The 15,063-nt window shown below is 38.4% G+C and overlaps 1 protein-coding gene across 2 annotated transcripts in view; it reads right to left on the bottom strand.

Annotated features, from left to right (window-relative positions):
* Positions 1-15,063, bottom strand: part of LOC149710142 (transmembrane protein 47) — a 94,741-nt gene that overhangs the window by 40,080 nt on the left and 39,598 nt on the right. The window contains exon 1 of one of the 2 annotated variants that reach the window (XM_089859622.1): positions 9,045-10,487. The exons of the other annotated variant lie outside the window; for it this stretch is intronic. Within the exon in view, the coding sequence (XP_089715748.1) occupies positions 9,045-9,503 (459 nt within the window). The 5' untranslated portion in view covers positions 9,504-10,487. Of the gene's footprint in view, positions 1-9,044; positions 10,488-15,063 lie in introns of those variants that run through there. 2 annotated transcript variants of the gene reach the window in all.

The raw sequence follows: 15,063 nt of genomic DNA, 5'->3' as shown, positions 1-15,063 counted from the left end.
GTGACGTAGAAGATGAAAAGTATACAAGAAATAAGACTTTGGTTTAGGCCTAATCTTACACACTATGTTATTGCTAATGCTAAGCCTAGTTTGAAACTTTGAATTGAAGCATGGATTTAAAAAAGTGCAGTTTAAATTAGACCTGCCCTTTAAGCACTTGGAAAAGATCATTTATCGAAGAGTAAATGTCGTTATAGTTTTATAGTTCAAGAGTGGTTAACCCCTTGGACGAAGAAAGACTCCATCAAACCCGCAAAATCTTATTTTGTGGCTTTTTCCCCCGACTGAACAAATATAGAAAGACCACTTTTACACGGTTCAAAAATACACACGTAATCGGTTTACCAATTTAGTACGTTGACAATAAAAATTTAAAATGAGATTTAGAGGTATTTTTTATTTTAAATATTTTATAAAAACTAAATTTTATTAATATAAATATTGATACCGAAGGGGAATTAACTTAACGTGATTACAAACGTAAATGATAACCAATAATTAATTAGGTTGGGAAAGGGATACTTTAACATTGAAGTTAATTAGAACTAGAGATGTAAGACAGTAGGTTACCGATTAATGACATCATATATATATAACCAATAATATATGCTAATGAATTTGGGTATCGTAAATGTTACTGTGCTTAAATTATCGCTTAAATTGTAATTAATTTTTAACTGTTATATAATCAAGTGTAGATAAAATTTCATAGAAAATTTAAGTCCATTCATTAAAATGAAGGTCATTTGTGGTTTAATCGTAAACAACGACAAACAAAGCTACCATTACAAGCAATACTAGAAAACGTTTTGGAAACTGGCCCACCAATTAGAGTTAAATTAATGACGTAAGAACGACGTCACAAAACGCACCCAAAATAATATCAACCATAAATTAAAAAAATACCTGCCAAATTACCTTTAAAAAATTAATAAATTACTAACTTAAATAATTAAACAATATCATTTCTAAGCCTAACCAATACAAAAATAAAATAATAATAGATAATACCGTTTTTCTGGGCGCCATTATCAATTTCTTAACTTGCTGAAATTCCTGAGACGCCATCATGATTCCGAAATACCGTAGGTAGCACCACGCGTAACAAATCAACCGTAATTAATATTAAAACTAATTACTAATTCAAAAGACGATTCCCAAAAGCGGAAGAGTAAACCGTTCTCGAATTTAATGTAATACCAATGTTAAAAGCGAAAGAACCAATCGCCGCGGTGGTTTTTGGAGCAACTCCAAACTGAAAACGACCTCCTCTACTCTACTCTTTGGCCTTGTGTCAGTGTCACTTGACACTAGAGTTGCCAGCGTCTAGAACGTAGTTGATATGACGTAAGAAAGGCGTTAAAATACGTTTAACAACGGTGCAAACTCTGAGTGATTTTTAAACTGGCCTTTTTCAATTCAAGAATGCAAAGTAGAGGGTAAAATTATTTTGGTATTTTCTCTCTCTCTCTAGAGCTTCGCAGGAGTCTAGGCTAAAAAAATGTTTTAATGGAAACTTGTTGGGCTTAAAAAATATAGTAGGGACGATTTAAAAATAGGTTCGAGAAAAACAGATACTTCTAATCACGGTAACTGACAGGTTATTTATAAAACATTTTCTCAAAAGGGGAGGGGGGTGGGTTGCTAGAGAAACTTCAATCCTATCTCTCTTAAGCCTTAGTTCATTGGATAGGGTTGCCAATATTTAGGTTAACGAGTGCAATTCAGTTCAGTTTGTATCAAAATCTTTCTTAATAAGCGTTTTTCATACTCAAGGGTTTCAGATTAAAATTACCTTACTTTTGAAGGTTTCCCCTGATCTTTTTCTACGATTTTTCCCTAACCTTTTTACATAGACAGTCAACTATTCCCGGTTTTTAGATCCTTAAAGGGTTAATTCGGGCTAGGATTTCTTTAAACTTTTAATCGACAGAGCTTATAGAGGGTTGCCACAGATTTTTCATTTCAAAATTCCCTGACTTTTCAAGGTTTTCCCTGACCATCTAAACCCAATTTCCCTGACCAATTTTCAAACTTACACAAACAGAAAAGTAAGAATTCAGCCTTTAAAAATTCCATATTCCAAAATATCAGCTTTGTACTTACGATTATGCTAATTTTATCACAGTTTTTAATTGAAATTACTATTTAGTAATTAATAAAACTTTATTAGGAACTATCAGAAACAGTTAATGTAGGCCTCTAGGACGTTATCATTGAGCTGGTGCGCCTAGTTGGCCGTGAGTACACATTTTCAAGTCAGTATGCAACGGAAATTCCCTGACTTTTATCAAACTTTTCCAATTCCCTGACTTTTCCAGGTTTTCCAGGTACTGTGGCAACCCTGTTAATGAATATATCAATTGGAATCATGTTTCTATCTACAATATTAAAGAAGATACGAGTGCAATTAAATTTCCGTAATGGCGGCGCGTAATAGACACTACGCGTTAGGCTTTCCCGCGAAGCACAGCATGGGAGTACCCCTATTGGACGCCTAGTACCACCTGACGCGAGAGAGCCTAACGCATAGTGTCTCTCCATTACGGAAACTTAACTGCCTGTATCTTCTTTAATATTGTAGATAGAAATATGGTTCCAATTGACATATTCATTATTTAATACACTCTTTCGATTAAAAAAGATAAATCTAGACCCGAGTATCTCTTTAAAACAGCGGGGGAAAAGACCATGTGACTTAACCAGTATTGAAAAATAGGAGGAGTGGTGGTCACTCTGTTGATATAGAAAACATAAAAAATTCCCAAATCCACGTTATTTTTTATGATTAAATCCTTAAGAGCATGGCCCTCAATTTTTTCCCAAAAAAAGTAACAAAAAACCTATTCTAAAATCCAACCCACCCAATACAAACATAAAAAACTTTTTCCTTTCTCTTTAGAAGGCTGGGTTTTTGGGCAGAGCTTGGAGCATTTTGAGACGTCACTCTAAAAAAATATGAAGATAGCCAAAATAAAAACTAAACCTAAAAATACTGGGGCTAACCCCTCGCAATCGAAGAGAGATTTCCAATTCCCAATCCAGGAAAAGAAAAAGAAAGAAAAAGAGGAAAAGAGGAAAAAAACGTTAAATTCTCCATCTCTTCAATACTATAGTCTTGCCTCTAGCATATACGATACATTTCAACCTTAGAAAAACGTAAAAACTTCCCACTGAGAGCAGCCAGTTTAGTCTTTTGCTAAAGGCATACATAAACGCTCTATCAAGTATTTTAACTGTCATTGTATTAAGAACTAGGGTCAGTGTGCCTAACTTTGGACAGCTGCAACTTTAGACACTTTTATTATAAAAATCATATTTAATTACTGGATGCGTCAAATTGATAATGAAATAGCTTATTTTAAAGCTTAGAATGTGAGGAATTTAGAAAAAAATACTTCAAAGTCGTAGAATAACATCCGACTACGTTATGAGCCAAATTAGCCCACTCCCCAAACTCGTCCATTTAAATTACGGCCAAATTTGACGGGGGTCAACCCTTTGGTCCCGGGAAATAAGGTTTGACGAAAATTAGAGAAATCATACCTGAACAAACTAGAAACCATTCGAAAGAGCAACTTTTTGGCTTCATAATCCGTATTTTAAACACTGTCTTACGCGGGAAATTCGACGAAATATTCAGCTTTAAAAACACCTGGGCAAATTTCTAACTTTGGACACTTTCATGCTGGCCGATTTCTCCGTTTGTTAACACTAATTAACTCGCGATATTAGCCTTTTTTAGAGTTTAAAACAATAAGGGACACGTCCTCAGTTTGTTAAAATTGTTACGCGGCAAACAGCGCGCCAAAATAGGCCTAGGCCCTATATACATAAAAACCTACATAAGTAGCCCCATATTTAATAAAGTTTGTTTTAAAGAAATTTCTGATTTTTTATATATTTTAGGCATACGTCTAGGTCGGCCTAAGCCTATATTTTAACTTTTGAAATTGTGATTCGCCAAATGCGTCCCCAAGTCACCCTTTTTTCGCTGTCCAAAGTTAGGAAGGGGTGTCCAAAGTTAGGAAGGGGGCGTCCAAAGTTACATAGAAGTGTCCAAAGTTGAGCACGAATTCGGCCTTTGGGGAACTCTACTTTGTGAAAAATGTATTCCATTTAAAAAGTTGAAAACTTGTGAGAATGTGTCTTAAGAATGCTTCTCTCCATTGCTTTTTTAATTTTGAGTCTAACATATAAGCAACGGAAGTTATTCAAGGTTATGCAAAAAGTGTCCAAAGTTATGCATACTGACCCTATTTATCAAATCGTTTAATTACGAAAGTCATACGAAGAAATAGTATTTTTACGCTAAAATTGAGTTTTAATACTATTAGAAAAATAAGGAAATTATAAAAAGAGACGCGCAGAAAAAAATAAGGAAATTATAAAAAGAGACGCGCAGAAAAAAATAAGGAAATTATAAAAAGAGACGCGCAGAAAAAAATAAGGAAATTATAAAAAGAGACGCGCAGAAAAAAATAAGGAAATTATAAAAAGAGACGCGCAGAAAAAAATAAGGAAATTATAGAAGAGACGCGCAGAAAAAAATAAGGAAATTATAAAAAGAGACGCGCAGAAAAAAATAAGGAAATTATAAAAAGAGACGCGCAGAAAAAAATAAGGAAATTATAGAAGAGACGCGCAGAAAAAAATAAGGAAATTATAGAAGAGACGCGCAGAAAAAAATAAGGAAATTATAGAAGAGACGCGCAGAAAAAAATAAGGAAATTATAGAAGAGACGCGCAGAAAAAAATAAGGAAATTATAGAAGAGACGCCCAGAAAAAATAAGGAAATTATAAAAAGAGAAGCGCAAATAAAATAAGGAAATTATAGAAGAAACGCGCAGAAAAAAATAAGGAAATTATAAAAAGAGAAGCGCACATAAAATAAGGAAATTATAGAAGTGACAGAGAAGTCGCGAACTTAATTCAAAAGTACCCAGCATCCATCTCAAAATTTCATAGTGACAGAAATTGTATTTAATCCCAAATTAAAGGGAAGAGTGGTGAACTGAGCACCTCTACGCGTGTAGTTATTTCTGACGCAAAATTCCTGGGGTTATTTAAGTATCCTTTTAAACTCTACTGGTTTTAAGTTTGATTTCAAGTATATATATAGTTTTCCCTCTTTTTCTCATTTTTGGAGTTTGAGTGAAAGTAGGATGAATCTCTCTTTAGAAAAGTGTCTTTCTTTCTCTCTTGCCGGCACCCCATGGAAGATGCTGCATGGGAGGGAGGGAGGTGGTCCCGGGGGAGAGAAGGAAGATGCTGAGGGATGAAGGAAGAATGCGATGAATTCGAATTCGTCTATAAACCTCCTCTTGACCGAGAAAAGAAATAGGGAAGAATTCAAGGAAGAAAAAACGAAGGGAATTCCTTGAACAGGGTTCGTACGAAATTTTTACATTGAAAATCCCTGACTTTTCCAGGTTATCCCTGACCAAATTTTGGCAATATCCCTGACCATTTTAAGGTGTTTACCAGAGTCCACTTCCCCACACCGGGACCATATTTATCATTGCTCGAAGCATGGTTTGATATACTAAACGAAATCCCTGACATATCCCAGACTCTTTAGGGAAAAACGTTTAAATCCCTGACTTATCCCTGACTTTTTCCCCTAATTTTCATATCCCTGACTTATCCAGGTTCCGTACGAACCCTGTTGAAAAATAAGGGAAAAGATCTAAGATGGGGGATACGTGAAAGGGTTCTTCTGAAGCAACAAACGGAGGAGAAGAGGGATACCCCTTCATGTGGCCTAGTGTTATTTCCGGCAATCCCCGAATTTAATCCCTATACAGGGTGTTGTTTTTCAACATCGACCAGTCCGAGTTGACCCGAGGGAACACAAGTACGTACCAAGTTAAAAAAATTAAATATACCTATTTAAAATTAAAAAAAAAACCCGGATTTTCTACGACAATTTTAAGGTCAAGTCTAGAAATATGATCAAGGGGATGAAATAGCACGATCAAAAAATAAGGGTTATGATATTCGTATAACGAATTTCATAGAGATCACACTGACAAAATCGTTCTCAGATGGACCCCGACAAAACCATAGTGCTCTGATTTACCGAGCGATCAGTACCGATCTGTCTTCATTATACAGATGGGTTCCTTGCCGGCTTTGAAATTAGACTTGTAAGTTTACTAAGTCGAAAACCAGTTTATTAATTCGTAATACCAATTTTTTAAATTCAAACCCATGTCTTACTGGTCCCAAGGTCTACTTTAATAATTACAACGTAAATAGATTGGGTAAAGGGCACTGTTCCGTGGACCTAGTCTGGAGGACCAGTTTGTTAAAAATCCCTGCCCATGGTACTGTACTAGTTCAATTATTCAAGACACAAGGGGTTGAAGGGGTCGACCCTAGTCTGGAGGCCCAGTTTGGTAAAAATCCTTATTTCGAAGCCTGGAACTCAGGCCATGCGGGCGACCAATGGAAGACGCGTAAATCCGAGAAAAATGTGAACTCTATTTACCAATGGACACAAAAACTTTTCACGGCACTCCAAGAGAACTCCCCGAGCAGTCCAATGAAATTCGCTATTAGAAAACTAACGACATGATCATTATCATTTACTACTATAGCTCAGGATCCATAACCAAATAAAATTAAAGATATATGCCTAGAAAAGATAAAGGTATATAAGAAAGAGCGTCCATACAATATCAGCTATAGGGAAGGTACACTATTTTCTCTGTCTCTCTCTAGACATTGCACTTTCAATTGTATTCCCTTTCTTTCGGCAAGGAGAGAGCATCACCTTTAGTCTCTTCCAATATCTCCGAGTTCACCTAACACCCATTCTTTTCTCCCGCAGCTTTATCGTTCTGGTATACACCCGAAATTGCTCGATAGAAAGAATCGACCAGACCATCTCCGAGCGTCCGTACAAAAAGAAAAAGGAACTATAGGTATATTCAGGAATAAATACGGCTACTTGGAATCATTGTGTCCCGTCAGGGATAGATTTAATTTTAGAAGTAGGAATGGAGAACGGTTAGTATTTACTTCAGTTCGACTCATAGCCCAGTATAGAGCCCCTCCCTTTAACACGTAAGGAAAAGTTTAAATTATCTTATTGGCTCACTTAAACTACGTTTTGATGACGTTGCTGACGGGGACGGCGAAAAATACGGGATTCCTTTTTAACTCTGTCGCTATGACCCGCCTCTTCTTTCATACCCCCCTCCGTCCCGGGCAAGGGGGTCCGGGACTTTGACGCGCGCCCAGATTACTCCGTTCTCCATTCCTACTTCTAAAATTAAATCTATTTAATCTATCCTGGGCTTGAGATCTTACTATCCGTCACGCCTCAATTCTGACGTCTTTCCAACTCAGGGTTCATAAAAACATTTTCCCCATATATTTTCCCGAGTTTTCCAGGTTTTTTTCCAATACATTTCCCTGGGTTCCCAGGTTTTCCCATAGATGGAGTAATAACAATAACAAAGGGAGTGGGTTTTTATAGTTGAAGCAAGCCCTTCAGAGCAAACATACTCAAACCTCTCAAATTTTCCCTGAATTTTATTAAAAATTCTATATTATCCTCAGTTTCCCTGAGTTTTTTTGTCAACTATTTATTTCCCGAGTTTTCCCTGAGTTCTCCAGGTTTTTATGAACCCTCCAAAGCTAAACTGCGATTTCATTGGCTGATAGCAGAGAGAGGTAAGGTGCAACACAGGCCCGAGGTAAAATTCGTCACACATAATGCTAAGACTAGCCCTTCCCACAAAATCTGAGTGTAAAATACGTTAAGAAAAAGGCTGGCTACGCAACGATTCCCGTTACCTGTATGCATACCTGTGGGGGAGAGGGTTAAGGGGTATTTTCCCTTTTCCCTTCCACAGACATCATTCTCCGCTTTCCTTCCTTCCAATCTCTTTTCTACGAGTCTTCTTCTCTTTCTTATCTCAATATCTCCGCCTCGAATTTCACAAAGTACATCACACTACCCGACTATACGGTTCAACTTATTTCAGACAACGATCTCTCAATCAAGGTTGAAAGAGAAAAAGCGTATAAGGTTACGGCTTGAATAATCTACATACCCCAGCTTCCTACCTATTCATTCTTATAAAATGAACGGGATTAAACTAAAGTCACGTGCGAAATTTTATAGACTTCTCCGTGCGCGAGGTAACAGGTATAGAAAAGAGGTGTCGGATACTTCGTACAAAAAAAATTAAATTTAAATATAACTATAAAATTCAACTTTTATTGCCTTTGGTACTAATATGGTAATGTTTACTGGTCAGCAAGGTGGTCAAACGACTGCAACTTGATTAGCTCTTTAAAATCAATGAATAATTGTCAAGTATCGCACCTCTCGTGTTAAAGTGACTGGCAGCTAAGGTTAGGTACTGGTATATCTTTTATTTAGTATGGATTTTTTTTCTCTCTTTGGCCCATGGTATTTTTATATTTCTTTTCTCAATTTTTTATCATTTTAGTTTCTTATCTTGGGAGTTGTGACTTCTTGACTTTGAGATATGTTTAAAGGAGTGTGTCACGTATTTTCGGATGTTGCTTTTCAGCGACTGTGTCTTTGAATCTACAGGTTGAATCTTTACCCCAAAAAAAGGCCAAAGAGATCTCAACTTACATATAAAATATGTACCCTTTTGCAGATTTTGCAATATAGAGGATTTTCTTACCTTTTCTAAACATTACTAAAATGGCCTCAATATTCTAAGGTATAATAGTCTTAATAGTTGGAACGTGAATTGAATCTAATAAGACTTAGTTACTCGGCTTAATTTTCCTTCCCAAAATGTCAAAGGTCAATCAGAACGGCCGCGGCGTTCTTTTACAGTTAACCTTGGCCCCGTTCACATCATCAGAATATTTATTTAAAGAAACCATACGATTATTATTCCCCCCTCTGAAATTATTTCCTGGATTTTTATACAAATAACATTTTAGCGCGTGCCTTCATTTCCCGCCAAATTTGTTGGCGCGCTTTATAGAATAGAGTAGTAATAGGATGAGGAGGAGGAGAGGGGGCAGGGGTGTGTTATGTTCAAACCTGAATGAAATCGCAATGCCTGCATAGACTGGACAAGCAACAGCAACCGGGGGCGTCATCCTCGGAGTAATAATCAACTCCCGTAACGTAGCGGTGAGAATAACCTCTTGACGAAGTAGCGTGCACAGGCGGCGGTGGAGGGGGCGGCGCCCCCGACGTCGGGGCTCGCCTGGGCGACGCTCGCGGTGGCGGCGCTCCTGTCCGGTTAGAACCCGCGCTTTCCAAGTAACGCGTCCCTCCTCGATGATGCGACGACGACCTATCGGACCGTTCACCACCACCACCACCACCGACACGGGGTTGTTGTTGTTTCAATCTAGATTGTCCCGTGGCGTTAACGGCGACCATTCTTCTGGGGTCGTGACCCGTACCCCCTTGTTGCATAGGATAGTGTTGTTGAAGATGGCCGACGGACGCGGTCCTACCGGCAGCGGCAGAAGCCGCCGCCGACGTAGCCATGACCTAAGCCTCGCCTCACTCGTGTACCCAAATCTCTACAACAGATTTCCGCCAGAGAAAAACCGCACAGCGCCGCGCACAAGCGGAAAGCCCCAACACCCGACCCGTCCGAGCTTAGGCCCTTCGATTTCTCCCAGTCTTCTATTTTACCGATACGGTGTGTATATATTCTCGCTCGGTTTTCAAGGAAAACTTTTCCCGCCTAAATCCTGAGAGAGACTCAATAACGGGACTGTCGAAACAACCTTCTCTTTCCAATGACCACCGGATACTAATTAAGAAGCCCCTGTTAAGCATCTAGCAACGACAAGTCTAAAACTAAAAAACAAGGAACGGTTGGTAGTGGTAGGTGGATATGAAAAGGGGGATGGGCACGGAAACGCGCGCGCAAAAAGGTTTCCCGCCGAGATTTCTTCAGATTTCCCGCTTCTTTTTTTTGTTTCTTCTAAAGAGCGTATCTCATCACTCTAGCGGAGAAACTCGCGCGCGCTGATTTTAAAAACTAGATGTTTCGCGCGCAAATTGAATATCTCGCGTTGGAGATAGAACGAGTTACGATTTTAACTATTCTCGTGACTCTCGCGCCTTTAACAAAAACGTTGGCAACGCGCGCGCGTCACTGTCTTTCCTCGATTTCCCGCGCGATATTGTAAAAGCGCGGGCTCGCTCTCTACACTAGCGGTATGGTCGCCGTCAGAGCGCGCGAAAGAGGGAGTGTTTCGCTTGATTTCCTCGCGCTGCTGCCAGCAGCACGGACGCAAGGTATAGAAACGAACGACCGGAGGTATAGAAGGTGGTTGCGTGGGTGTGCAACGAGGGGGCGCTTCCCCCGCCCTTGGGATAGCGTGTGTTGCGGACGCCAAAAGCTGCTAACGTCAGGGAACGAAACTAGAGGTTCAAAGAGGAAAAGAACTATATATATACGTATAGGGAATTATAGGCCATATAGCCAGCCAACGTTCTTCTATCCTCCTGGGAAAATACAGAAAAGAAAAAAAGAAGAATTTCTTTTCCAAAGAGGGCGCAAAAAATCGTGAAGCGTTCAAGGGGGTCGTATAAGATTCCCATTCCAAGAAACGGACATAGACATAGACGTACGCGCCTATAGACTAGTTTCCATCGATATAAACGATATCTTAAGGACATTCTAGTTCGCATACGGAACAACAGCCCAATAAACAATCGAAATTCATTTAACCTTCAGTAATGAACTTTCATTCATTGATTAGTTTCCTGATCATATTACAGGGTTCATACAATTTTTGGAAAACAAATTTCCCTGAACTTTCCAGGTTTCTCCCGTATATGGAGTATCCTATGGAGCAAATGTTAACGAAGGAGGGGGGGGGGGAATATGACTATTACATAATCAAAGGACATCCCCGTATCTCTAATATAACCAGAGTTATGAGCCTCCAAAGTTTAGTGTAATGTTAATCCTATGGAGGGTATGTTCACGAACATACTCGGCCCCTGTTTGACGCAAATTTCTCTGATTTCCCTGAAATTTACTAATTTGAAATTTCCCTGAGGCTTTTGTCAATTATTTATTTCCCTGATTTTTCCAGGTTTTTCAGGTTTGTATGAACCCTGAATATACTACGAGTATCCCCGATGCATGCAGAGTCATGAACGGAAGAGAAATTTTATTTTCACCAGGGACGCCCCAAAAATTTGCCTGGCCCCTTAATGAAGGAAATTACCATCTGTGATTGATTCGACCAAGGACCAATTCGATTCAAAACATGAGCAATCACAACTTAAGCTTTAAATCCAAAACGCACAAACGCTCTTGTTCCCAACCAATAAAGTTCTCCAAAAATATTAACAAAGGTTCACGAGCTTGATAAGATCTAATTTTGTTACGTAAAAACACGCGCCAAAATTATTATGTCACAGAACTCAGTTCCCGCCAATTTTCCCATATATATAAAAGTTGGCGCCAAAAATATAACTACACGTGCTATATTCCCGCCAAATTTCGCAAGCGTAAAGAAGAGAGCAGCATAAAAAAGGGGTGCTCCAAAGCAATTAGTCATTTCTCCGCGGTGCCATAATGACGAATGGAAATCAATTGAAATTAATCAGATAAATCGATCAAAATATATCGGAACTTTATACAGGGCGGGAAAAGGGCGATAAAACTCTCCCTCGCCTCGTAATGATTTATTGCTAAATTTTCCCGCTTTTTTGTCCTTAAATTATTAATAATTTTTCGCAAAAGTCATTTTTGAATTTATTTATAGCATAGACTACGGTGGAGGTTTTGCCAATGAACGCGGGTGTTCGGTGGGGAAAACATTTCTACAGGGGCTATGGGAAAATACACAGGGAGTTATCCCCTATAAGATGGCTTCTCCGTGCATATCAGTATTACCTTAGAAATAAGAATTTGTATTTTTACGGCCTCACAGGTTCTTACCTTGGTTAATTTAATACTTAATTCATTACGTGCGGTTAATTAAGTTATTCTATTACTGTGATTAATGAGACGCGAGTTGAGCCTTTGTGCTTTTCTAATATGTTCTTGATACATTTTTTGGTCGGTATTTTGGTAGTTTTTAAGATTTTTTTAGGGTTCCTCCGGGCTACAAAAGGTATCTTTCAAGGTCAATTAAGATCGATTCATTAGTGGAATTTCAAAGTATAATGGTTTTTATTGGTATTTAAATTTAGTTAATAATTAAGAATATAATTATAATAAAATCAAAGTTAATCTTAGATCTATATTTATATTAATAAGTCTTAACTGACTGATAATCAACGCCCAGACTAAACCACTTTACCTAGAAAGTTGAAACTTTGCAGGGAAGTTACTCTTAAGTAGTAGGAACGCATCAAGAAATATTTTGCAAATCCGCCACAATCTTGAAAAATGGCGGACAGAAATGTAAATAGCCCTTCCTTATAGAATAACTTTTCAACTGACTTCACTAATATTTAGTACACTGGTTCCCCATATCCTACATTTGTCTTTATGGTTTTTCAGTTACGATTTGCCCCCATTAAAATTAAGGTTTGAGACTAATAACTTAAAAATATCAAAACAAATCTCTCCTATTTATAATTAACCTTTAGCCTAAGCAAGAAGGGGGGAATATCGGTCAGGGGGAAAGAAAAAAAAAATCAACTCTAAATAGTCTGAACAGAATCCTACTCCCAGAAGGTATAAGGTATAGAGTGATCCTCCCAAGTTTCTTCCAAGATGGCACGCGGAAAGAGGGAGGGTAGGGGGCGGTAAGGTCCTCAGGAGGCGTGGGAGAAAAACCGTGATCCATCTGGGCAGGTAGCGCGCGCTGATGGAAAGGCACGTGCCAAAGTCCAAATAGAACTGAGAAGATGAGGAGGGAGGTAGCGCGTGAGAGGATAGAGGGGGGAGAGAGAGAAAAAAATGGCGCGAAAAGGAGCGCGCCAAAAAAAAGAGGTTCAAGAGACTATATATATAAAGAGGAACCATCCCTCATTCGGCCAGAAGGGCCCAACAAGGATTTATACCCGGGGTCGTTCTCAAATTGAGCTCCATGCACCGCCGTATATATAAAAAGAATGAGCTATACTATTCCAATAGGAGCACCCTATGGTCCCACTTCCCGGGGGGGCCCCAAAGAAAAAAAAGAGACCCTCTTTATTACAACCAACGTCTATGAGAAGATGAATAAAAAGAAAAGAAAGAAAAGACCAAAAAATAAGATTCCACCTAAAAGATCAAAGAATATTGACTTGCTGGTATGAATGTAATATAATCGCGCTTGAATACTGATTTCGCTAAGGCATAAGCATATATATTAAATGTTTGAACTGCTGCTTCTAGCCGTGACCTCAATGTATTCAAATTTTGTCTAAGAGAAAGAATGGAAAATATTTTTCCAGACTTAAGATTAAATTTAATCTGCTTTATCTATTCTACGAATAGTTTTAAAATTGAAAAGGAAAATTTAAATTTCTAAAAATCCAGACAAACGTTTATTTTTCTTTAAAAAAAAAAAAAAAAAAAAAAAAAAATATCGGTCAAAATTGAATTGAAAGCAAATAAGCTTTTATGTTACGAAACACTCCAATTGACGATTACTCATTTACGGTGGCCCTTAGGTTAAAATGTCATAGAACAGCTTCGACTCAAAATAGCCCATAGAACCCACTGTACAGGTCCTCGGGTGGTAACTCAACCTCAATTGCTTTCCCTATTAATCACTTACCACCGAGTCCGCTTTTACTTATTTTATCATTTATTCTTTGTATTAAATATATTGTCCTAAAAGCATCAAATACCAAAAACAACTTTTTCACTATACCTATCTTTCAAACTTTCAAGTGCAGAACTAAAAATCCATACCAACACAAATGGACAGCGCGCAGGCAAGCGTTGACAGTCATAAGAGTGCAATTCGAACACTGTCTACAATACACTGAAAACCTTGTAGTTCTCTTCGATTCAGATGCATTCACTAAAAGTCTAAACCAAACCCGATAGAGATACTGTGGCGCAGTTTAATTTAACTAGGAAGCTGGGGTTCGTTTCGTCTTGCAGTTGCTATAGTACCAAGAGGTTCGATCCCGTACTCTGGCACACGGTGAATAAAAACCACGGAACAAACCCTTAATTACGCGTAGAGTTTGCAAGTTATCTCCCCATACTTGTTAAAGGAGTTCTAATCCGTTGTGTTACCAGGTTTCTGCTTCCAATCAAAACTTTCTGAGGTTAACAGTAAGAGTTAGTAAAGGGCGCTGTTGGTTATCTGTGGCATGGGGGCTAGGCACCACCCCTCTACAAATTGTAAAGGGGTCCTTGTTAAAGGAGTTCTAATCCGATGTGTTAACGGGTTACTACGTTCAATTAAAACTTGATGGGGTTAGCGGTAATAGTTAGTAAAGGGCACTATTGGTTAGCTGTGGCACGGGGGCTAGGCATTTTTGTAAAGAAACCCACCTGTAAATAAGCCAAGGCTTAGTGTGGACATCACTTCGTAGACAAAGCTAAGATTATTACTATATTAATATTAAAAGGGTGAAAAAATTTCTCTAGCACCTTTAATACACACTATCTACATTCAACACCTCAACTTATTTCCCACCACGTTTCGTTAAAAAGCAACATTGAACACTGCCTCTGAAACGAACCAGGGCAGATTCCAGGATTTCAAAGTCATTCCATCATAGTGAAAAAATGGGGCAACCTCGTTTATAACGGGCTCTAGAAAATCCTCACCTTTTTGCATCCAGTTCAAATATATAACACCCCTCTCTCCAACGCACTCTGTCCCTCAACGTGGGGTCACTTGGCGGAGGGGGGAGAAGCAACCCAACCCCCAAAGGTTTTCAACCCCATTTCCATATTCCATATTCAAAAAGAATAAAAAAAGAAATATCCAAAAAAGTCAAAGCGAGAGAGAAAAAGGGCTGATGCTCTCGCTATTTTGATTTGAAATACGGATGAATTCCAAAATCTCAAAATAAATAAAAGAAAAAGTAGGGCTAGCTCACCATTTTTTTTAAAAAAAGTAGCCCCCCTCCCCTTTATAGATGGACGTTGCAGATATGGGGGTCACAAAAAATAAATATC

The sequence above is a fragment of the Phalangium opilio genome, unplaced genomic scaffold (assembly GCF_054372755.1).
Source record: "Phalangium opilio isolate 3A_F unplaced genomic scaffold, DU_Popi_V2 ptg000011l_1, whole genome shotgun sequence".
NCBI lineage: Eukaryota > Metazoa > Arthropoda > Arachnida > Opiliones > Phalangiidae > Phalangium > Phalangium opilio.
The sequence above is the reverse complement of the archived record's forward strand: the minus strand, read 5'-3'. Positions and strand labels throughout refer to the sequence as shown.